This window comes from Lathamus discolor, chromosome 1 (genome assembly GCF_037157495.1).
Source record: "Lathamus discolor isolate bLatDis1 chromosome 1, bLatDis1.hap1, whole genome shotgun sequence".
Lineage (NCBI taxonomy): Eukaryota > Metazoa > Chordata > Aves > Psittaciformes > Psittacidae > Lathamus > Lathamus discolor.
Window position 1 is genome coordinate 157632026 of NC_088884.1, and position 23395 is coordinate 157655420.

The 23395-nt window shown below is 41.2% G+C and overlaps 1 protein-coding gene across 1 annotated transcript; it reads right to left on the reverse strand.

The window, feature by feature from the left end:
- Positions 1–1020: 1020 nt before the first annotated feature.
- On the reverse strand, positions 1021–21412 carry TACC3 (transforming acidic coiled-coil containing protein 3). Its single transcript, XM_065660947.1, has 16 exons — positions 21279–21412; positions 17170–17353; positions 16885–17030; positions 13403–14479; positions 12144–12243; positions 11508–11700; positions 10430–10482; positions 9420–9553; positions 8698–8809; positions 8002–8154; positions 5492–5568; positions 5361–5404; positions 4257–4417; positions 2801–2907; positions 2491–2611; positions 1021–1263 (listed from the first exon to the last, which is right to left on the reverse strand). Exons 2-16 carry the CDS (start codon positions 17350–17352, stop codon positions 1198–1200), a joined length of 2727 nt encoding a protein of 908 aa, XP_065517019.1. The 5' UTR covers position 17353; positions 21279–21412; the 3' UTR covers positions 1021–1197.
- Between the last annotated feature and the right edge of the window lie 1983 nt (positions 21413–23395).

Consider the following 23395-nt stretch of genomic DNA (forward strand, 5'->3'; position numbering starts at 1 on the left):
ATGACTGATTTTTTACTTTGCTACCATTTGGCACTTTCCTAAGCTGCAAGTTAAAAACATAGAGCAGCACAACTTCCACAGGAGCGAGGCATGCAATATCATTACTACTGATGTTTACAGACTTTCTCAGCTTAGTGCTGAAATCAAAAGCCCCACATACCATGAACTTGAAGCTTGTTAAGTAACTACAGATCTGCTCTGCAACGTGTTTCTGCCACTTAACAGTTGCTAATTCACATAATACTGATCAGTAAGTCCCCTAACCAAGGAGCAGACCTCAGAGTCCTTCAGCACTACTACTACTAACCACAGTTAGTCATCTTTTCCACCCACCCTGGCAGATTACCCTTACACATAAGGGAAGAGCTCCAAGTACAGGTAACAGCACATCCAGCAGCAACAGCCCTTCTGGGAGAAAGGCGGAGCTATTGGTCACGCAAGTGAGGGAATGACCTCCCAGTAGCATTGGCAATAAAAAGCTGTAGCTGGCAATGAGACAATCTTGTTAATGTCTGTTAGCTAGTAACAGCTTATCTGAGATGTCTGCAACTGCCCTAATTAAAGCCAATTTCATCACAACCTGTGACCTGCAGCCTACATCACACAAGGCTTTCTATTACAGACAAGTGGGAGGGAGGTTTTAACCAGAGAGTGGAAGTGAAATAGCTCCAGACAGACTAATGATACAAGAACAATCATGGAGAAATCCATCCTGCTATTTTATCTTTGAGTACTACCAGCTGAAGAAAAAGCTGAAGTTTCAGTATTTTTCTACATCCCTAAACACTTCATAGCATTTCTAACAGGTCATGTTCTACTACAGTCTTGTAAGTCTGAAGTGTTTTAAATTTGAGAGAGCAGGAAGTACAAAAAAAGAGACACGGCCCATAGTGACCTTCACCAACAAAGCCAGGTCATGAGTACAGAGTCCTCATGTTCTTACCCAGCCAAGAGAGCAAGGGTGAGATGATTTAAAGTTTTATACATTGCTCAAAGGAAAAAATGTTAGGCAAGACACCATTATGAACTGGAAGCAGCAACAGAACTTCAGTTTATTAACATTTTCTACAAAAGATTCATGAAAGACAAGTGCAAATCAAGACTTTTATTTTCTCCCCACATACATAATTAAAAAGTGAGTAAACACACAAGACAGGAAGCTGAGATACTACACATATATACGTGACAGTTAAGCTATCAATCTTTTTTCATCTTCAAGATCAAGTCATCACAGAGTTTCAGTAGTTCATCATTTTCTTTAATCTGTTAAAGACAGAAAAAAAGTGAGCTTCAGGTATTATAGCGAGTTGCAACAAGTTACACTTGCCAAATTATGGAATAGGAAGTCCATTTATATGCTAATAAAGTGGACTCTAAAGGACAGTCTACTTTGTAGAAGGTCACATGGCACCCTTAAGAGCCTCAGGAAACAAGCCAGAATCCACTGCAATGTCTCTACATGATGGACTTTCACCATGATACATGGAGACCAACTGATTAAGGGAAAAGATTTCTCAGACTCGGTCTTTGTTAGATACACTGAAATTCAAGATAGTGACAATTTAGATTTTGATTTTCACATGACAGACAACTCTGTAGGATGATGCTTTCAAACTTCTACTGATGTGTGGCAATAGTTTACAGTTTGTATAATTCCTTACATGGACAAACAATTTTAATAAGAGTTCTTAACATAAAATGCCACTGTATTTAAACAGGAGCAAAACTAGTTCTGTGTTAAATGGCTTGTCTCACCTCTCCAGTTACAGGCCTACTGCTGCCTTAGCTACGCAAACCTTAGCCATAAGCCTGAAGAGGAACACTAATACAGGGCTTCTCCCTAACAGGAATGCATCAGCATTCTGTGTCCTTGATGCTGGCAAAGATACAACTGTGATGCAGTAAAACTAACAGCACGCATTTCCAGCAATGTGACTTTTAACCCTCAAAGCTTTTTCCTTTGAAGGCTTCTAACAAAGGTCTGCTTTTACAAAACATTTGAAGACTTGATCTATGCAATATGAAGCAATATCAAATATAAGGATTATGAAATACAAGGATTAATATCCTGAACAGTATTGAAAGAGTTCCATCAAGGCAAGTCTGCACTAGTGCCAACAGCTTACAAATCATGTTTATGAACAAGCTGAACAGACAGTAAGATATACTCCCAGATTCTGCTCTAGGACATGTGTAAGTTTAAGATCATTATCTCCTTCAGTAGTTCAGCTAACCTCCCTGCAGCAGCCTGGATTGATCACTTCTGCAGCCCACCTATGGGAACAAACCTTTTCCAGAAAGAAAAGGAAATCTAAACATACAGATGAGTTTTGACACAGAGCTGTGCCTTAAGTTTCAATGTCTATTTCCCAGCAGCTATCAAAACTAGCACAGTTTTGTGCCTATTTCTGGCACTAGTACAAGGTAATTCTTGACCTTGTTAGTCTTAAGGCAATACACTGAAGAAATTCACCCATGGCATTGACCTACCTTTTGTTCAAGGTTCCCCTCTAAAGTTTGGTTCTTCATTTGTTCTTTGCGGAGACTGGCTTGTAGTGCTGTAGTCTCTAATTCAGCTTTGTTTCGTACCTGGGCAATTTCCTCATTTGCTCTGAAATGGAAGCAAGATGGTGCTTACATCCACTTCAGACAGCACAGCAAAATAGCTCATAGAATCACAGTTCTGATTAATCCCCAAACTAAAAATGTTTAAGCCAAGTTTTGGTAATAATGAACAATATTTTGCAGCGAGTGTGAAAACCATGTACTTCCCTCCCAGGCTTCTCAACATGGTACTTACTGAAGCAGCTTTTCTTCTGCATGTGCCTTTAGTGCCTGATACCTCTGCTCCTGTTTTTTAACTCTAGCCAGATATTCTTCTGCGCATTTTTTCAGAGCTTCTTCATTCTGCCCCAAAATCCAAGAATCTTAGTTAGCTTTTAATGTGCTAGTAGGTGGAAGTCTCTCCACAAATGGGCTATGTGACTACACCAAAGTCTCAGTATTTGTATTTGCTCATCAGAATAACTTGAACAGCTGTGAAAGCCCCACACACCTACACAGAAACTAAAGCTCCCCTTTCAACTGTCTTAACTTCACAAAGATTTATTTACCCCATTTCCCTCCCAATACACTATTTTGTAGCAAACTCTAAAGTGGAAATGTTACTGAAACTAAGGTCACTAACCAGTTTTGCATATTTTGGGGGTTTTTAGGGGGTGGAGAGGAGGAGATCAGGTTTAAAGAAAGAAATCAGCTTTGTCTTAGCTTGTAATTGCCTCAAGAATAGGTTGAAATCCAACCACTTCAGAGAATCCAAAGAAAGATTCAAGCTTTGGACACTGATGTAAATTTATCCATTAACAGCAAGAAAGTTACATTGGTACGTAGACACTGTAACACCTTATTGTATTAGCTATGATGACAGCAAGTTGAACTGTTTGAAACAAGTGCTAAGACACCCTACTAATTCCAGCTCTTGAATTTAGCAAGAGTGTTCTCAAGTGACTCTTTAACTCAGAGCTAAGGAAACACCTTATGAATTTAGGGTGAAGAGCTGGAGACAAGATGAAGGAAGCATGACATTTATTAGTGAAGCAGAAATTTAAGTTGTAACACAGACATCATACGCCCGTTTCTCAAATGTAGGTTGCCACAGAACTTGTAAAAGGCTAGTTCTAAGCCTAAGTAAATAGGGGACATTAAAAGGATAACTGAGGGAAACACTTCAAAAGGCATTTTTAAACACTGACTGGACCAGTTTTTATGCATTTCACGCAATAAGAAACCACAGCTTAATTCGTACTCTGAAGATGCTGCAGAATGAAGGCTTGACTTTATCAAGTTGGGTTTGTTTGGTTTTTTTTAAGCTAAAGAACACCCAACAAAACTTTTTGACTTGTAATGGAAAATCCTCCTCAGCATCCATTCAACATGTAGGTGAAACAAGCTGCCCTTATGCAGCAGTTATGTGAGAGTGTTTCAAGTCTGTCCCACAAAAAAAGTTATATGCATACATATAATTTCTTCTGTTTGAAGAAACTCTGGCTTCTACAGAGATCATCATTATACTTTAGGCCAGCCACTAAAAACAAACCAGTAATCGTTAACATCTTTACACAAACAACAACTTAGCACCTGGTTTTACAGGTAGTGCCTATACTAGCTAATTAATGACTGCTCTAGAAATGCATCACTTCCTCTCCACTAAGTTTCATTTATCTAGGAAGTACAGGATTTGCATTATGGCATCTTACTTTGCGGTAACCCTCTAGCACTTCTTTCTGTTTTTCAAATCGTTTGAAGAGTTCAGAGAAAGATTTCTCCATGGAGTTAAGATCTGAAATAGCTTGTTCCTTCTCTTCCACTAGCTTCTGCATTTCTTTACTTGAAGTTTCCTTCTGCTTCTGAGCATCCTCTAAAGAAAGTGGAGTTAACTCGTTACAGTCATTGCATTAGCATATATCTAGTTCCATAGTATAGACATAACTCCCACACTTTCAATTCTTCCTCTTCAGCAAAAAAGGGTTCCAAAGCCTTTCCTCTGAAAGGACAATACATCTTTGTTTTTAAGGAAGCAGTCATATTGTCTTTATACACTACACAGTACTGCACACCAACCATTAAACACTTATTGTAAGGTGTTTGCCCAAAGCATTGTTTTTCTTGCAATGTAGTCAAAATACTATGCTTGCGTTTACCACAACAGGAGCTTCAAATGTGATAGAAGCAACCTGAAGACACTTGCTTTCATTCAATACACACAACAGCTGGAGGTCCTGGAGACTGGTATAACAAGCCAAACTAGCACAGCAAACTCTTTCAGGAGGTTTTTGTTAACACACCTGACCTATGTTTCCCATAGGCTTAAAGAAGCAAAAAAAGCTGATGTAATATTCAGTCTCCTTAAAATATTAAATTTAAGCAAGGGACAGATTTGGCTGTTCAGCTTTGAATTAGGAGAACAGACATACACAAGTTTCGCTGAAGGTCTTCCTAGGTTTGAAGCCACAAGCTTGCCTACTGACATCACTTACGTAAGGTCAGATAACAAACAGCCAAGCACAAGGTGCAGAAGACTGGATCTGCCAGTTTTAATAAACACTCCATTGAAGACTAAGAAAAAGCTAGATGTGCTCATGCTTGATTCAGGAAGTCATCACTACCTATCAAGTGATATCATGTCTGTATGAACATACATGAAGTGCTACTCTAGCTACCCTGCCTGCAGCCTGACACCCTGGAAGCACCTGAAATATTAATGTTATCAGAAGAAAAAGAGTAGTAACTTCAGCTATTAACTTTAGGTTAAGCATGCCCCTGCACCCACAAGCCATTCAAAGTTTAAATATGGAACTTACCCATGATTTGTGTTATGGTATTTTCAAACTCAGCAACTATTCTTCTAAAAACATTAAAGAAATATTGAACATAAGTTAGAAAAAGCAGCTGGAATAAATGAGTAGATATAAAAGCCAGGACATATTCATACCCCATTTCCTTGTATTCCATATGAAGCTTGTCATACTTCTTTTTCCATTCCTGAACCTCCAACTGTTTCTCTTGAACCTTTGAGGGAAAAAAGTAAACCTTTATTTCTTGCACAGGAAGACATACGAGATTTCATACTCCAAGCAGTCTAAAGGGCAGATTAAGTATACTTAAAACCTGATATGCAGAAAAAGTTCTAACTGCTTAACATGATCAAAATTGTTTTATTATAAATACAAGTCAAATAAGGTGTAGACTGATTGTGTAGATTTTGTATATATGATTCTACTCAATGCTACCAATACCTCTTCAAATAGCAAGATCAGAGCCAATTCAGCCAACCTCTCACTCATGTAGGTAGATCACTATTCCTTTGTCAGTTACATTCACTTGAATATTTATGAGGTAGAGTAAAAAAAGCCACACAAATCTGCTAGTCTTAACACAGGAAAGCACAAATACCAGACATCTATTCTAGTCATGATCAGATTGCTGTTTGGAGTTATTTATATTCAACTTTCAATCCTCCTCCTAACATATTTCCAAGTTTAAAAGTCTTTGTCGTTATAAAAGAACAACTACACCTATTTCACATCAGCTGAACTAAACCAGAGCACAGTACTGAGCAGTATAAGCACTCTCTGCTAAATGCTTGTGCAAACACCATACATTTAATTCTGTCTTAGGGTTTCTATTAAGAACTGTAACACTGATACTTGACTGCAGTGGGAGGCCTTCAATGACAGAGGCCCAAAATATGTAAAACAACCTGGAATTTTAAACAAAAGAAGGTGAGAGCACATGATTACTGGTGATTTGCCCTTGAAAGTTGCACAGTACACTGTAGTACACAGATTTTTCAATAGTTAAGCTCACTTTAAATGGATTGCAACATTTCAGATGACAGGAAGTGGGACAAAGTAAAAAAAAGTCTACCAACATATAAAAAGAAAGAATTCACAATATTTAGACTAGAAACAAATGTTACAAAAGCAAAGGTGTGTAAAAATAGAAACTGGTTAGAAACTTTCATTTGCAAACTCAACAGAAATGGCTCAGTGACACAAAGAAGCATGCTTCCATATACTGCTGTATTTGTCCAGAAGGAAAAAATCTGGGCTCCCCCCACACCCCTTCCCCCAGTCTGGGGCTGTTTTACCAAAAAAATAATCTTATAATTTAGCCTGTCTTCCTTTCGGGTTAAAACAGCAAGCATTTCTATTGAAGTGACACACAGCTGGAGTCATCCAGTCATGCCTGTCTTGCTACAACTATGTTTGTATGTTTAAAACATGTTCTTTGAAATACAAGATTAGAGCATCAATTTTAAGATATTACAAGCTCTATCCCCTGTTATTATAGAAATTCTTCATTTTAGATCAATGAAATAAGAGTTGTCAAAGGTGCATTTGTTTTTCTGTACTAGACAATATGGTGGGTAAAAGTGTCTTCCTAAATGACAGAAAGCAAAAGTTACTCCTGGAGAAGCTAGTATTGTTGTACTCTGAAGAGAATGAGTAACTTAAGCAGCAAATGATCACAGTTCATCTTCATTTCATGTCCTCAGTGTCACTACGCCTGCAGTATAACTACTCAGTAATTTCGAATGCTCCACTTTCTTCTCAAATTAATTTTGAAGTGTCACAACTATAGCTTTAAGGACATTTATGCTTAAGTACTCCTCTTACATTATCATTTTAAGGTTACAAAACCCAGAAGCCATAATGAATCAGGTACTGCAATTTTTGAAGTGAGTAGATACACAAGCCTTCTGACATCACTAAGATGATGCAGGTTCAAAAGCAATTTCTACAGTATACTGAATGTGCTTGAAATCCCATTAACTACTTCTCTCTCCTCCACTACAGATTTTCTCCTCCAGAGTGAGCTCCAGATCTCATCTGTATTTTATTGGCTGGACAGAGAGATCATTGCACTGAACTGGCATTAGTTTCATCTTAAAGAAATAATTACATAAGAAGCTTCTCCCTCTTGCTGGCAAGAAGAGGTATTTACTGTCTAGTTTAATAAAGAGCATTCAGATCACTGATACCAAGCCTAGCCATTCCATCTGATAACAGATGCTTTTTAATACTGCCCAATTCTAAGGCAGAACCTGACTAATAGCGAAGTTTACCTAACATATTTCCCTAGATATTGCCTCTGAAGGGTTCCAGAACAGGTTGCCCAAACAAGTTGTGAATGCTCCATCTCTGGCAGTGTTCATGGCCAGGCTGGACAGAGCCTTGGGCAACATGGTGTAGTGTGAGGCATCCCTGAGCATGGCAGGGAGATTGGAAGTAGATCAACTTTGAGGTCCTTTCCATCCCAAACTATTCTATGATTCTATACATGCTGCTCCTATCAAGTGCACACTAAATCCTTCTGAAAGAGATACTTATGTCAAATATCACAGAAAGAATTACCAAGTATAAAGATTTATACCATATAATAAAAACAAAAAATACTTTCAAGACTATGCAAAATTTTGCTGTGGAAGGGTCACCATACCTCTCTCTTAACCAGTTCAACAGCTGCATCCATATCTTTTTGGCTGTATTTTAGCACATCTATAATAGCATCTACTGCAGTGTTTGCAGAAGCAGCAAAAGGGAGTAAAGGATCATCACTAATCAGGGCATCTGGTATTACGGGACCTGTGTCCTGTGAGGAGAGGAAAGGAAATGTAAGAGTTTTAATAAATTCCTATTTTCATGCCATTGATAAGCTGCATGAAGATTATTCAGTGTTAACGTATTTATTTAAACATCCAAAATACCTCCATAGCTGCGTTACCATAACTTGCTTATTTTGTAGGTACCTTTTACAACTATGTAGTCATCTTTAAGGTATAATAAGCTGCTATGCAGCAATTACAGCTATCGGAAACAAAAGCAGATGACACCACAATGTTCCCCAGCAGTAACAGAAAAATTACACCATTTTCAGGATGAACTGCTGTGTGTTGATCTGTTTATAAAAGGCTTTTCAAACTATAAATTGTAGGCTGTATTTTTACTACTAAAGAAGAGTCTAATAAAGTTAAATTTTGATATAAGTATCTAACCTGGTTTTTAAGCTAACAGTTTAAATCAGCATTAAATACTCCACAATCCTTCAAATACCTACATAAAAGTCCAGTAATTAGTCTCCATTCCTTTCCTAAAATATCAAAAGGAAGCCCAATACCATTCCAGACACCCTTACAGAAGTTGTAAATGTTCCCAGAAGATCTATTCCTTTTGGTTTTTCTTCATTTTGAAGATTGACTGCAGACTTTTCAGCTTTCTCAAGCAATTTACTTGAATCAGCAACAGGACTAAAAGTAAACAAACATACACCATTATATTTAAGTCCTGCCTTTTTTTGTAAAGCTCCTGTATCAGCAGTAATGTGGTCAGCAGGGCCGGGGAAATGATTATCCCCCTGTACTCAGCACTGGAGAGGCCACACCCCAACTACTGTGCTCAGTTTTGGGCCCCTTCCTACAAGACATGAAGCTGGTAAAGGGTCTGGAGAACAAATCTTGTAAGGAACAGCTGAGGGAACTGGGGCTGTTTTAGCCAGGAAAAAATAAGGCTCAGGGGGGACCTTCTCCCTCTGTACAACTACCTGAAAAAAGGTAGCAACATGTGGTCAGTCTCTTCTTCTAAGTAATGAGTGACAGGACAAGAGGAAATGGTCTTAAGCTGCACCGGGGAATGCTTAGATATTAGGAGATATGTCTTCTACAAAAGCTGTCAAGCACCAAAACAGGCTGCTCATGGAAGTGGTTGAATCACCACCCCTAGAAGCATTTAAAAGACATGCAGATGAGGCCTTTAGTGGTAGACTTGGTAATGCTGGGTTAATGGTTGGACTCGATATTAAGTATCTTTTCCAATCTAAATGATTCTATGTACTACAGTCTTGACTTAGTGAATACCTACCTATGCTGAAGAGGATCTGTTCTGATACTCATGTTTTTCCCAAGAGTAGTAGAAATCTGTTTTCTTGGACTGTCTCTCAATAGAGGGTCAAACTTCAGATAAAGCGATTGTTTCCTTAAGGCAGACTCTTTGAACTGAGGGGAAAGAGGCATAAACTGGCAGATATGCTGCTTCATAGCATAACACACACCCCCCACACACATAAACAATCCTCTGGAAAGAGGGCAAGCCTATTCTTCAGTGGTCAGAGCATTGTTCTCAGGAGAAAAATTACATAAGAGAACTCAGTGCCCACATGCTTAAGTCCTTATGTAACATCAAATGAACTCAATCTGCTCACAGACAGAACCAAAAGGGCAAACATTTATGAACTATTTAAAACTAGCAGAAGGCACTGAAAGGAAAAGACAGTATTGTAAGCTGAATGAGCAGTGTATGTCATCCTCTGTATTTGCTCTTACAACAATAAGGACAAACACAGCATGACCAAAAAACAATTTCACTTCAGTGTATTCACAGTACCTTCAGAGACACTTCTGGACCAAGTGAGTAACTAAGGAAAACGAGTAACTAAGATGAACTGATCAAAACACTACATGCCCAAGTTGGAGACAGATTTCCAGTGACTGCCCATAAAACAAAAGACCTTAGAAAAGAGTATATTCAAAACAATGCTCTTGCACAAAGCGTTATGTTCTTGCAGTTTTGGCAACCAGAGATGAAACATCATCCATCTCGGTTTCAGCACTATTAAAGAGAAAGAGCACCTTTGCAAACTGAAAGCAAAAAGACCTCTGATACTTAGCTGAATTGTCAATAAATACATTTCCTTCCATCACCATCCCCTGCCCAGCCCTGCCAACACAATCCTTTGGAACAGAACCTGTATTTCTGTGTCTAAGTTCAAAGTAAAGTCATTTCATGGAAATATCTAAGGTTTGACAGTTTCATTTCCCTTTTCTCTCCCCTCTGCCAGAGAGGCAAATAAAACATTTGCATGTCATACTTACTGATGAAGTCCCAAACTGTTCCAGATAGTCTATTTCTATGTCCATACCTAGAACTGGAAAAGAAGAAAGTGATACAGTGAAGATGCAATATTGTCACATTGTTTCTGTCTGTGGGTGCTTCACTGTAAGACAAATAGGTATGTGTATAAAAGAAATAAATCCCTGCCCTCATCTCATGAGCTGTAGTTTTTCATTTGCTAAAAATATTGTATTCCTATCTAGACATGAAAAATTAAGTCAGCCAAAGACTAAGATCTTACAGCTTCCATTTCTCTCCAAATACCTGTAAAGAATATGTGGAGTTCACACAGTTGAAGAACTTCTGTTGTTCTATGCTTCAAGTGGCAAGCACTCAGCTATACTATTCTTTTATACAATGCCCCATAAAAAAAGAAAGGAAGACTGGCAATCTCACCATTAAAATGAGCACACAGCTCAGATGTAAACAATGAAGTTACAGCCATTTCTCAATATACCAATTTCACTCTAATATTAAGATAAGTGACAGTTTGCACTGCAGTCAAACCATTTGCTCAATCTTCCACACTGTACTCCCGCAAGGAATAACCCTTGCAGGTGGTTAAGTCACATCTATGTAGTTAATTTCAACACAGGCACACAAGTGCAGAAAGACAATCCACACTGCAATATGAAATCATTATTCAAGTAGTGTGAAGGCCTGCAGCAATCTACAAGACTCCCAAATGCAGGCAGTTAGTTGCATAGCCACAGTGGTCTCCATTTAGAAAGCCCTTAATACTAGAAATTATTAAGGAAGCATTTTTTCAGCACAGAGAACTGCCACTGAAACTCTTGGAAGACTCTCTATCAGCCTAAATTTCATCCTTCCAGGCAGCCAAATGCCAGCAGCCAGCTTTTTCAATTTGGCTTAATCCAAAAATCAAAAAAAACCCCATCTAGATATATTTCCCACTAGTCATTGCAGGCTTTACAGTCCTTTCAAAAGAGCAAAATGAAAGACAAAGTAAAATCAATGTCAAAACTGAAGTAGAAAAACACATACATAGGAGTGCCTGTAACACTATATTTTCTGTCTGTTTTAAAGACATGCCTTTACCTTCTGATGATGGTCTGAAGACCTCTTCAGGTTGAGCATTAGCTGTCTGCTCATCTGCTGTTATTTCAGTGCTCTGGGAACTAGGCTTAATTTCTTCTGCAGACACTGACTTTTTTCCACTGTCAGCAGAAATCAAATTGTCTTGAGAGGGGACACTAGCTGGAGACATTTTAGATGGGCTTATTTGCTTCTCCTGATGAGAAAGAACACAATCCTTTTTACTGTTAAAGTAATGTTTAAAGACACAATAATGATCAAATTGGTTTGTCATAAACTAGCTGGGCAGCCAGCATAATAAACCAAGAGTTTCCAGGCATAGAAAATAAACTACTAACACCGAGTACAGCTTGTATTATACAGCAGTTGCTTTTTTGGTATCCACACCCTTATATTTGTCCTTATATGTGACTGCTGATCAAAAAAGATACTAAATACCAAATAACCAATTTGGCTGTCTCTGATGTTACCCTCAAAAGACAAGTCTGCAGAGTTGATACTCATTCAGGGCTGCTGAAGATGCATAAACACTAATTCTTTGACTTAACCTTGTCAAACCAACATTCGATACTTTGTCTAAGAACTCTGCTTCAAGGAACAACTCTTTAAAGAGCTGGCCATCTTTCCTATACACCTTACCACGGCACTTTCTCCTGGAAGTTCAGCTTCTGCTTGCACTCCTGGCTTGTCCTCTTGAGTTCTTGGTTTGTCTTTTACCACACGCTGTTTGCTGATTTCCCTAAAGAAAAAACGAGCAAACCAAAATCCAAGTTAGACAGGCAGTTCTGAATTCTGCATTCACAAATATACACTGAAGCACTGAACAAAGTAAGCTCCTTTGAGAGTTTCTTCTGCCACAGCACAGGACGCTTTACAGAGGGTGGGGATGTAAATTCACTGCCTTGACTAGTGACAACTTAAATGACAGAAGGCTCTCCCAGCACCAGAAGCAGGGTTATCTGTGAAGCAGAAAGTCACAGCAATACCACTTATTCCTGCTCACTTAACATGGCTATTTCCATTTGTCAAGCTATTTTCCTATTAAAGATAAGGTTTTTGTTTAATTAAGAACTGACTCACATGCAGCCTGCTACTCTGTCCAAAGTAATGCAGTGATTTTTGGTGCAAAACACAGAACTTTATTAGAGAAAGACAATACCTTATCTACTGCCGACAGCACAAACTTAACTTTTCACCTTGGTAAATAGTAGCTGATCATGTTACACAGAGAGCAGAAGAACAAACATTTCTGTCAAGTTAACATGTTGTGCCAGTCTAGCTCTGGTAGGCACCTGCCTGTTTATACTAACACTGACAATTTCTAGGAAAGGCAACACAACATATCCCATTCACAAATACAAGGTTTTGTGTGGTGCCAAAAAAAAAAAAAATGCAGCTTCAGTGACAGGCCTTTTTATTGGAAATAGCATTCAGATATCAAGAAAATGCAGGGAAGAAAGAACACTTCAGAGGGTTCAGCCAGGACACTAACAGAATTGCGTAGTCCCTCCCCTCCACATGCTGCATGACATACAACATTGCCCATTGCCTTTTTTTTTTTTTACAAGGCGGCAGCAGTCACCCAATTCTCCACATTTTACTCTGATCTTGGAGGAGTGGGAAGAGCCACTTGATCAAGGCACTAAAAGTCCTCATATATAAGCCGGCTCCCCAAATTCCTCCAAGTTTAAGAACACCTTTTGCCCAGAGCTAGCCATCCCGAGATGGTTTCCCCAGTGAGATTTTTGCTGTTGCAACATGCCGTGTTAAAGATTACAATGTTCAACAGCCAGCCTCACAGGGAGGAAGAAGGTAAGAGTCAAGCAGTTAGACATACCATCTATCTTTCCCTCACATGAGTTCAAGGTGCTTCTACATTCAGCTGCACATTTACTTACAGATTCTGGGGTTCTCTTTTCTCAAGAGCTTCACTGGTACTCGGTCTGTTATCCTGCTCCACTGGAAGAGGCTCACTTTCTGAAAAGGTACTATCCTGCTCCTCTTGCAAGTGAGCTTCCTGAGAGCTAGGTTCAGAACACTCAGGTGAGGTGGAAATTTTAGCACCCCCTCCAAATGGATTAAAGTTTGGATCATCAAGTTTGTCCCAGTCAACCTTGTAAGATGCTTTAGGAACAGGGATTTCATCTTCCACATTACTTTTATTATGCACTTTAGTATTCTCAGTTTTTGGTTTGGTAACAGGAATTTTTCTGGAAGGTGGCTTAATTCCAGGTCTTTTACCTAGCTTCTTAGGAGGTGGCTTTCTAGCAGTGGTACTGTCAAAGTCAAATTCCAGTTTTACTGGTCCAGCCTTGATGACATCAGGCTTTTCTGCAGGTTCCTCTTTGGCGATAGACAGCTCTTCTGCAGAGGCTTTTTCTGCTACTGAAACATTCTGGAGTTTTGATTCCCCAGTTTTGGAAGAATTTGTGACATCTGAACTACTGGGACCTAAGCTGCCAGATAATGGTGCAGATGTAGGTGCTTCTGCTAATCCCACTGATTTACCAGTTTGGCTCTCATCTGTGGAAGCAGACTTCACATCCTGCACAGGTTCACTGACTGCTTGCTTAGGCAACAGCATGGGCTTGTCAGACTCCAGCTCTCCCAGTGGAGATTCTTTTCCAGATACAAGTGTCTTCTCCTCTTCACTTGAGCGCTCTGTAATTGCTGTGGTTGAATCCAAAGGAGCTGTATCATCCAGCATAGGAGAACCACTACTTCTTTCAGGAGTTTTATCAGGGCTGCTAGATACTTTCACAGGAGACTTCTGCAGCTTTCCAGGAGAATGCTGCAACTGTGCTGAACTTTGAAAAGGATTAATGTCATTTAAGTTATCAAAATCAAGATTGTAGGAACCTCGACTCTTCACTGGCATCTCATCATCTGGGTAAGGAGCTGCATCAACCTTCTCTGGCATTTGTTTGTTTATCACTGCACTGTTTGCTTCAGCTTCAGTCTTTTGTTGACACGTGCTGCATTTTAAAAAATAAAGATATCACATATACTATAGCTATTTTTAGGCATAATTTCAAATCATCTTTAGAAAGATACTTGCACAAGTAGCTCTGCATGCTCAGAGTAATCTGGGGTTATTCAACATAAGGCAGCTGACAGCAGAAGGATATAACAGCAAAAATTCAGTTGTCATTTGAATAGTCAGAAGTTATGAGCTCTGGTACACATGAACTATAGGGAGATCAATCCTTGAAGCTAGTTAGTATTCTTAAGCTATCTGTTCTACACAGCTGTGTTAGCTTCTACCAGTCATCACTGGAGACTGCTCTAGTCGCTACAGCATATGGACACTTCCATTTCACTAGGCAGTGAAATATACATTGCTTAGGAAGCGCTATTAACAGTCAGCAGCTCAAACACAGGCACAACTAGTACATCTTCATGCAGATTCCTCTATGAGTCATGACAGACTCACAAGTCTACGACCAAACTGAGACATTATTCAGCTTCTCCCATTCTAGTCATTACTCTGTCTGGTGATTTCACCAGATATTTTTTCCCTTGAAAACATGCACCAGCATTTCATTTGTGAGGGCCTACATACAAAAACAGAACCTGGACTTCAGGCACTCTAAACTCTGCAACCGCAAAACTGAAGAGCAAAGTGATACACAAGAAAATTCTTCTCCAGTTAGAGATTCTCCAGCAGAAGAAACAGGTTAAAGAAAGGGTTTGTGTATTCCCTACAGCTGAGTATTCTACAAGTTACTGCTTCCCCCTTTATTCCCCAAACACTACTCAACGTTCAAGACTTAGCCTCAGACTACAGAGAGTTAAGCCATTACTTCCTGCAACAGGATTTCCTCCCATTGTTTTGTCCCTTCATAAAGTTATTAAAGTTATTATTCTTACATGCCACCCGTATTTGCTGTGGAACAGAACACGACCAAAACCATCTCACTAAAAACACCACTTTGATAAACCCGAAAGCAAAAGCAAAGATAGAGTTCAGGAAGTCATTCTCACCCGGTTAGAGTGCCCCTTCCCTGCAACAGTTCAGCCCCAGGCTCCTTCAACTGATCAAGCCCCTCCCATTCTCCGCCAGTGTTTAACCTAATAAATGCCAGTCAAAAGCACAACACCTGCTTGAAACTTTAGTCTGAGTGACACCCTTCAGCAGCACCCAGTTGTGCAGCTTACAAATTCTTACATTTTAAAAGTAGAAAGTATGTGTACACTAAAAGCAATGTCTCGCCATGTAATTATCCCTTAACTAAAATCAATTCCCTGTTAGCCCTTTTAACTCACTTGAACTTTATATGCATTAAATCTTCATTTATGTGAGCAAGAAGTTTGGGGCATAAACGCAATTAAGTCATTGTGGTGACTAGCTCAGTACTTTTCTAGAATCATAGAATAGTTAGGGTTGGAAAGGACCTTAAGATCATCTAGTCCCAACCAAAATAGAGCATACATGTAAGTTAACAGTTGAAGCAAATGCTCTTTAAGTGTTCTTTAATGTTCTCCCCTTCTCCCCCTCCCAAAACCAACAATGGGGTCAAATTAAAGTATTCGGTAGCTAAAAAACCAAACTATCAAAGTTTTGACTTTTGCAGAACACAAAATCAAGATCTGAGACGCCTTGCCACCAGGAATTACAGGTATCAGATGTTTATAACAAGTTTAAAAGGGGCTAAAAAAGTCAGTAATATAAATACACATTGAAACCTATTAAATAACACTGTATTATTGTACAATTATAACAATATTTCTACTAAAGCAGAGTTGCAAAACCCCAAACTGGGACACTGCAGACTTTATGCTCTTCTCTAGAGAGCTACCCTGAGCCACTTTAGAGATTCAGAGGCTATGATACTATAAAGGTGCACAAACTTGTTCACACTAGGGATTGATGTTATCTTTACTTTGTGTTGCTAGATTTTCTTTTATCTTAATGCTCATTGACTCAAGGTGTCAATTCAGAGGATAGATTTTTTTTTTCCTTAAGATAGAAGAGAAGAAATTTTAAAGCTTAACTTTAAGGATTAGCTTCAGAACAGTTGCAGTGTCACATGAAAACCTTACTGTGGGAAACAGCTTTGTATTCTCTGCCTAATGTGTCTCTTTTCTCAAACTGTTTATCCATGTCATAAGTCATCTCCACAAAATCACTTTCTGAAGAGTTAGAAACAGATTTCAGTATTCAATATAACCACCAAGATAATTATCACTACTCTTAATAAAATTCTCTTTGAAAGAGTTTTTACATCAAAGCCAGCATTAATTTTGGTCCTTCTGTGCAGTTTACATCTTGTTAAAATGTAATATTGTATTTCATAACTATACAGGTTCATAATGGGCAAAAATTAACTTAAGCATGTCCCACACTGCTACGACTACTAGCAGCAACTACATTACTTACTCAGCATTGACGGATGTAGATAAAACATCATCCATCAAGTCTTCACTGCAATCATCAAGTGTAAAAGTAGTCTCAAGTTTGTCCATCATAGTAGGACTTAAGATTTTTCGAGTCTGAGGATCTCTTAGAGGAGTCTGAAAGGTTACCTTTAAGAAAGGGGGGTGGGGGGGAGGGAAGGAAGAACATAAATACCATAGTACTTTCAAGCTCAAAATAATATCTGCGTTCAGCAGCAGAAATCATAGGAGGAGAAAGAATATAATTAATATAAAAGCAGAAGTTTACCTTCATAGCTTTTGCCACACTTTTTGGTGGCAAGTTCTCTTTCTGGGACAGGCGTAGGATGGAAGGTCTCCCTGTAGGTTCCGGTGGTGCGAAGAAAAAGCCACAGTCTTCCGCCGTTAGGTCATCATCCTTGACGTTCCCTCCGTTTTCCCCATTTTCTGCATTTAAAATCTGCAGACTCATTCTAGAACATCAACACATACAACGTCGCATGGTGAATGAGGGGGTGTGGTCAGCCAGATGCAATTTCAGATAACGAAGAACTTAGAAGCCTGGCACAGGCTAACAAATGTTAACAGCTTCAAAAGAAGTTTTAGAAGTGCTGAAGCCCTTCATATGAAAAGGTGTATCTCAGAAGGCTCCAAAAGTTTACATGCAGCACTGCATAGCCCTCTCCTTTTGTTAGGGGTCTGAGCAGCTGTTGACATTACACTTTCCACAGTTAGCATTATTTCCCTTACTAATTAAGCTGTCCATCCTTTAAAGGGAGCTCTGTCATTTGTAGGTTCTTCATTCCCAACCCCTTAGAGCCAGCAGGGACACAGTCATGCCTCTTGTAATGGTGGCATCTAACTAACCAAAATTACAGGTTTTGCAAGGGGCAGATGACAATCATTCCTCTATTTTATTCACATGGTCTAATTAATGCATTGTACTTCACCAAACATCAAACCCAGACTTGGCTGGTTGGAGTGTTTATGATCAGAGTGCTGAAAATTATTTAGCTTTTCCTGCTGTTTTAAGACACATAGTACTTAAGAATCCTTTGCAGCATAGACATTACTGGTATGCAAATCTGGAAAAAAAATTGTAATTAAAAAGGTATTTCTTAAATACTGTACTTGCATTGGATATACACAAACTTCTGTAAACCATATAGGCTGGTTTAATCTTACTGGTATTTCAAGTGTGAAGGATTTAAAACTACAGCCTACATCACAACTAAGATTAAAGATGAAAATAAACTAGAAATAAAGAACACATTTGAAGTACACAAGGAAAGTCAGCATGTTACAGATACTTGAACTCTGTCTACCTTTTATTCCCACTGGAGCCTCTGCTGTTGTTAAAGGTTTAACAACCAATACTCAGTGATGCCACTGCTGTTTCTTTAAAACAGGAGACAAAACCCAAAAAAGTACCAGAGCTCAGAAGGCACGATCTAGGTATAACATCTTAGTATAAGCACCATCCATGAAGGATGACCCCCAGAAACTCAGTTATCTGACAAACCACTAACAGAGCAATTTATTTCATAAGAACTCATATGTTACCTTGTACCGTCTCTGCAAGATAGTCGCTATTGAGTGGAAGAGATGTTGGCTTTCTGCAATGGATAACCAGATGCTCAATTTGGTCAAAAAGCTAATCCTTAGCTTGTTTTTATATCCTCCATCATGCAGACAAGATTAAACAAGAAAATCAGCAGAGAAAGGCTCCAAATGATTGTGTTCATTGTCAAAGAGGTTACAAGAACACTCCCACTGAAAATTTTAAGTCACATTTTCAGTCTTATTGTTCTCATGTATTCACGTTTCTGTACATAATCCTCCATGCACGTTTCCCTACTCTTACATAAATTCTTATGGGAAAGTTTGCTTCCTACTCTTCACTGAACTCAGCTGCTTTGTCTGCAAAGCATTTTTAATCAGCAGTGGAATGCAAACAATGGCTACAGAAGCAATTGCAAGCTAAGCATGCCCATATTAGCTATGTCTTCAGTCCTTTATTCTTCATCATATTCATACTTTACCCCAAGTTAATTTATACATAAAGTATTTTTACATTAACTCGTAGAACTTGAAGTGAACTTTGTTGCTTTCCTTTATTCCAAATCAACATTGAGACACAAACCATGTGAATCTCTACAAGCTGTAGGTGTTTGTTGGAGTTACTTTAGAAATGAAGACAAGGACAAAGTTGTCAACACCTTCCAAACAAAGCTTCATAAGCAGGGGAGGTTTGTCATTAAGCTATTTCTGCACCACTGTAAACCAGATTCTGATTATTAAAATACCCAATAAATTGACACCATATAGACAGACATTTGCCCAGGATTTTATATATTAAAACTAAAAACCAAATGCCTTTCTAAAATTAAATCAAAGTAATTTCACATTTATTTAAAATATTCACAATTAAGATAGGATCTAAATTGTATTTCACAAGTTCGGAGGAGGGAGAGGCTTTATGAAAGGAGAAGGGAGGCTATATGAAAGACATCTTTTTGGTTAAAGGGGTCAGTGTTGAAGGTATGCAGGTATTGTGAAAGGCAGCAAATTTCCCACTATGGCAAATCAAAGCTCACAAAAATGAAACTGCTCCTAGTTTTAGAATTATATTTACCCAGGCACAAGCAGCAGTTTTTCATTCTGTATCCAAGAATGAACATAAATTCAATGGCATCAGATAATTAAACTTCTGGTACCTATCATTTGTAGATTGCAGTCTTCATGGCAACTATCTGTTTAATGAGCACTGGTGCACAACATTCTGGTCTCAAATACCTAAATATGCCACTGAACAAGCAGGGCAAAGATGGAATTTTTCTACTTAATTACCCTCTGAACTCCTCTACTAGCTCAGATGCAGAGCACTTGCTCATGGACAAACTAATAGTATGTGCTGTGAATACTTCCATACAAACTAATGCAGAGCTGGCCAACAGATATATATATATATTTAGTGCAAGCATCTCAATTCAGAAACCTGGAGAGGGACTTTTTACAAGAGCATATAGTGACAGGACAAGGGGGAAAGGCTTTAAGCTGACAGAAGTGAGAATTAGACTTTAGGAGAAAAGTTTTTACTACAAGGGTGGAGAGACACTAGCACAGGTTGCCCAGAGAAGCTGTGGCTGCCCCATCCCTGGAGTGATGAAGGCCAGGCTGGATGGGGCTTAGAACAACCTGGTCTAATGGAAGGTGTCCCTCTCTGTGGCAGGCAGAACAAGGTGAGCTTTAAGGTCCCTTCCAACCCAAATTATTCTGTGATTCTATGAAATAAACACTCTCCTGGTTAACTGACTCATAATCACAACCTTTCCCTGAACAGATCATTTGAGGAAGAGGAATTTGCATCAGGTTTAGCCAAAACCAAGTTCTGGAGGCCACAGATGTGGAGCCCCAGGCCAGCCAAGCCCACAAACCCCTGTTGGTGGCACCGGGATGCAGCTCACGGCAGAGAAACAAAAGATAGCCTTGGCCTTCAGTGGGAGCCAGCCATGAAGGGACTCCTCCACGCTGGGCTGGGGAAGGCTTTGCAGGCTCTAGAAGGAAGCACGGTCGCTTCCCATCTTTGCACCTTAAAGCCATGTTTTAAGTTAAAACAAGCTGCAACCCTCCCCCAGCCCCACAATGCTCCCAAGTCACCCTAGGCCACAGAAAACCCACGTCACTCCCCTAGAAATGCAGTGGGGTGTCCTCAACCAGCCCCACACACCCAGGTTGCTGGGCCCTCCCTCAGCCCCATTAAAGCCCCCAGGCTCACAGAAATACCCATGTATATTCCCCTCCAAATTGTCAAAAGGCACCCAGAGACCCCATCAGCCCCCATCACCCTCCAAACACACAGAGATGCTCCCAAGACCCTCCTGAAAGCCCCCCTCACCTCCAAGGCTCTGAGTTCCACCCCAACACCCCCAACCATTAACCCCAAGCTCCTAGCTCTGCTTCATCCTTAAACTCACAAAAGTCGTTTCGTCGTTCCCGTCCCGTCGTCCCCCCGTCTCCCCCCTCTCCCCCAGTATCTTGGTCCTAAGAACACAAAAGTGACCCCGAGACCCCTCGACAGAAGCAGCTCTGCCCCACACCACCCCGAGATCACAGAGGGGATCCCCGAGCCCGTCCATGTGTGTGTATGTACGTGTGTCCCCGTTCTATGCTACCCCAAGCTCACAGGGACCCAGAGCCTGTCGTCGTCCCCTCCCCGCTCCACACCATCCCCAAGCTCACAGAGGGTGCCCCAAGCCTATAGCTGCTGTTTGCGACATCCTCCCATTCCGGCCTTCACCACCCCACTGCCCCCCCCCCCCCCCCCCCCCCCCCAGAACTCACCACAACAGCCCTCGGCCCCACAGACAACCCAGCTACCCCCCAAAGGGCCCCTACCTGCCGGCAGAGCCCAGGAGCGAGCCCGAGGGACGCTCGACCGAGGCGACGGGAAGGACGGGACGGACAGAAACCCGGCCCGCCGCAAGCACCGCCGGGCAGCGCCCCCCTGCCGCCACCACAGGATTTCAAATTCCAACGGCAGCCCCGGCCAGCGAATGAGGAAGAGGCATTGAGACGAGCCCGCCAATCACAAGAGCGCCCTGGAGGAGCAGTCACTATGGCCGGTGTGGGCCGCGCGAGGGGCGGTGGGTAGCGGAGGGTGTAGTCCAGCATGGCGGCTGAGCGCCTCAGCTCGGGAGCGGTCCGCGGCGATGGCCTGCTTCAGACCCCCCTGCTCAGGGAAGCGCGTACCGGCTGCGGGAGAAAACCGCCTGTTTGGTGTTCTTCGGGAAGGGTCTGAGGTGGCAAGTCAGGCCCCACTGGACTTTATTGTCCCTAGGGGCAGGGATTTGTGTCTGCAAATCCCGAGGTAAATAATGCTGCCCTTTGTCGTGAAATCTTATTAAAGCAAATTTTCAACACCCAAACCCTTTTGCAGTAGAAGGAGTGGAATAAGAGGCATGGAATGAAGTGCTGAAGGCCCATTTGGATCACCGTATGGGCGCTCACCTCCCTGTCGCCGTGCCTTGTGGCCAGGGGAAGGCCTGGCAGTCCCTGGCCCATCCTCACTGCGCTATGCTGTACCACACACAGGTTTCCATGCAAAGCAAAGCAAAACTAGTCCAGAATTTAAGATGCAGACCTCAGTATTATTCTTGTAGGTGCCTGCTATGGAGGAATTGTGCCTATGTCCTACACAGTATTCATTAGAGGTCAATATCAGTATATCCCTCTGTACTCAGCACTGGTGAGGGTGCATCTCAAATCCTGTGTTCAGTTCTGGGTCCCTCAGTATAAAAGAGACATTGAGGTGCTGGAGCAGGTCCAGAGAAGGACATGGAGCTGGTGCAGTGTCTGGAGCACAAGTGTGATGGGTTACTGCTGAGGGACCTGGGGGGGGTTTAGTCTGGAGAGGAGAAGGCTCAGGTAGGACCTTATCACTCTCTGCAACTGAATGACTTCTGAATGATCTCTTTGCCTCGGTCTTCACTGGCAAAGGCTCTGACCGCACCATGCAAGTCTTGGAAGGCAGCCGCAGGGACTGTGAGAATGAAGACCTTGGGCCCACTGTAGGAGAGGATCTGGTTCGAGACCATCTTAAAAATCTGAACATGCACAAGTCCCTGGGACCTGATGGAATCCATCCACGGGTCCTGAAGGAGCTGGCAAATGAAGTTGCTAAGCCACTGGCCATCGTATTTGGAAAATCATGGCAGTCAGGTGAAGTTCCCGACGACTGGAGAAAGGGAAATATAACCCCCATTTTCAAGAAGGGGAAAATGGAAGACCCGGGGAATTAGAGACCAGTCAGTCTCACCTCTGTGCCTGGTAAAATCTTGGAGCACATTCTCCTGGATGGCATGCTAAGGCACATGAAAAACAACAGGGTGCTTGGTGACAGCCAGCATGGCTTCACTAAGGGGAAATCCTGCCTGACCATCTGATGGCCTTCTATGATGGGGCTACAGAACTGATGGACAAGGGTAAAGCAGTTGATGTCATCTACCTGGACTTGTGCAAAGCGTTTGACACTGTCCCACACGACATCCTTCTCTCTAAATTGGAGAGATATCAATTTGATGGATGGACCACTCGGTGGATAAAGAACTGGCTGGCTGGCCGCACACAAATAGTTGTGGTCAATGGCTCGATGTCTGGCTGGAGACCGGTAATGAGTGGTGTCCCTCAGGGACAGGTGTTGGGACCAGTCTTGTTCAACATCTTCGTCGCTGACATGGACAGTGGGATTGAGTGCGCCCTCAGCAAGTTTGCCGATGACACCAAGCTGAGTGTTTCGGTTGATATGCTGGAGGGAAGGAATGCCATCCAGAGGGACCTCGACACGCTTGTAAGGTGGGCTGATGCCAACCTTATGAAGTTCAACCATGACAAGTGCAAGGTCCTACACCTGGGTCGGAGCAATCCCCGGCACAGCTACAGGTTGGGCAGAGAAGAGATTCAGAGCGGCCCTGCAGAGAAGGACTTGGGAGTGTTGGTCGATGAGAAAATGAACA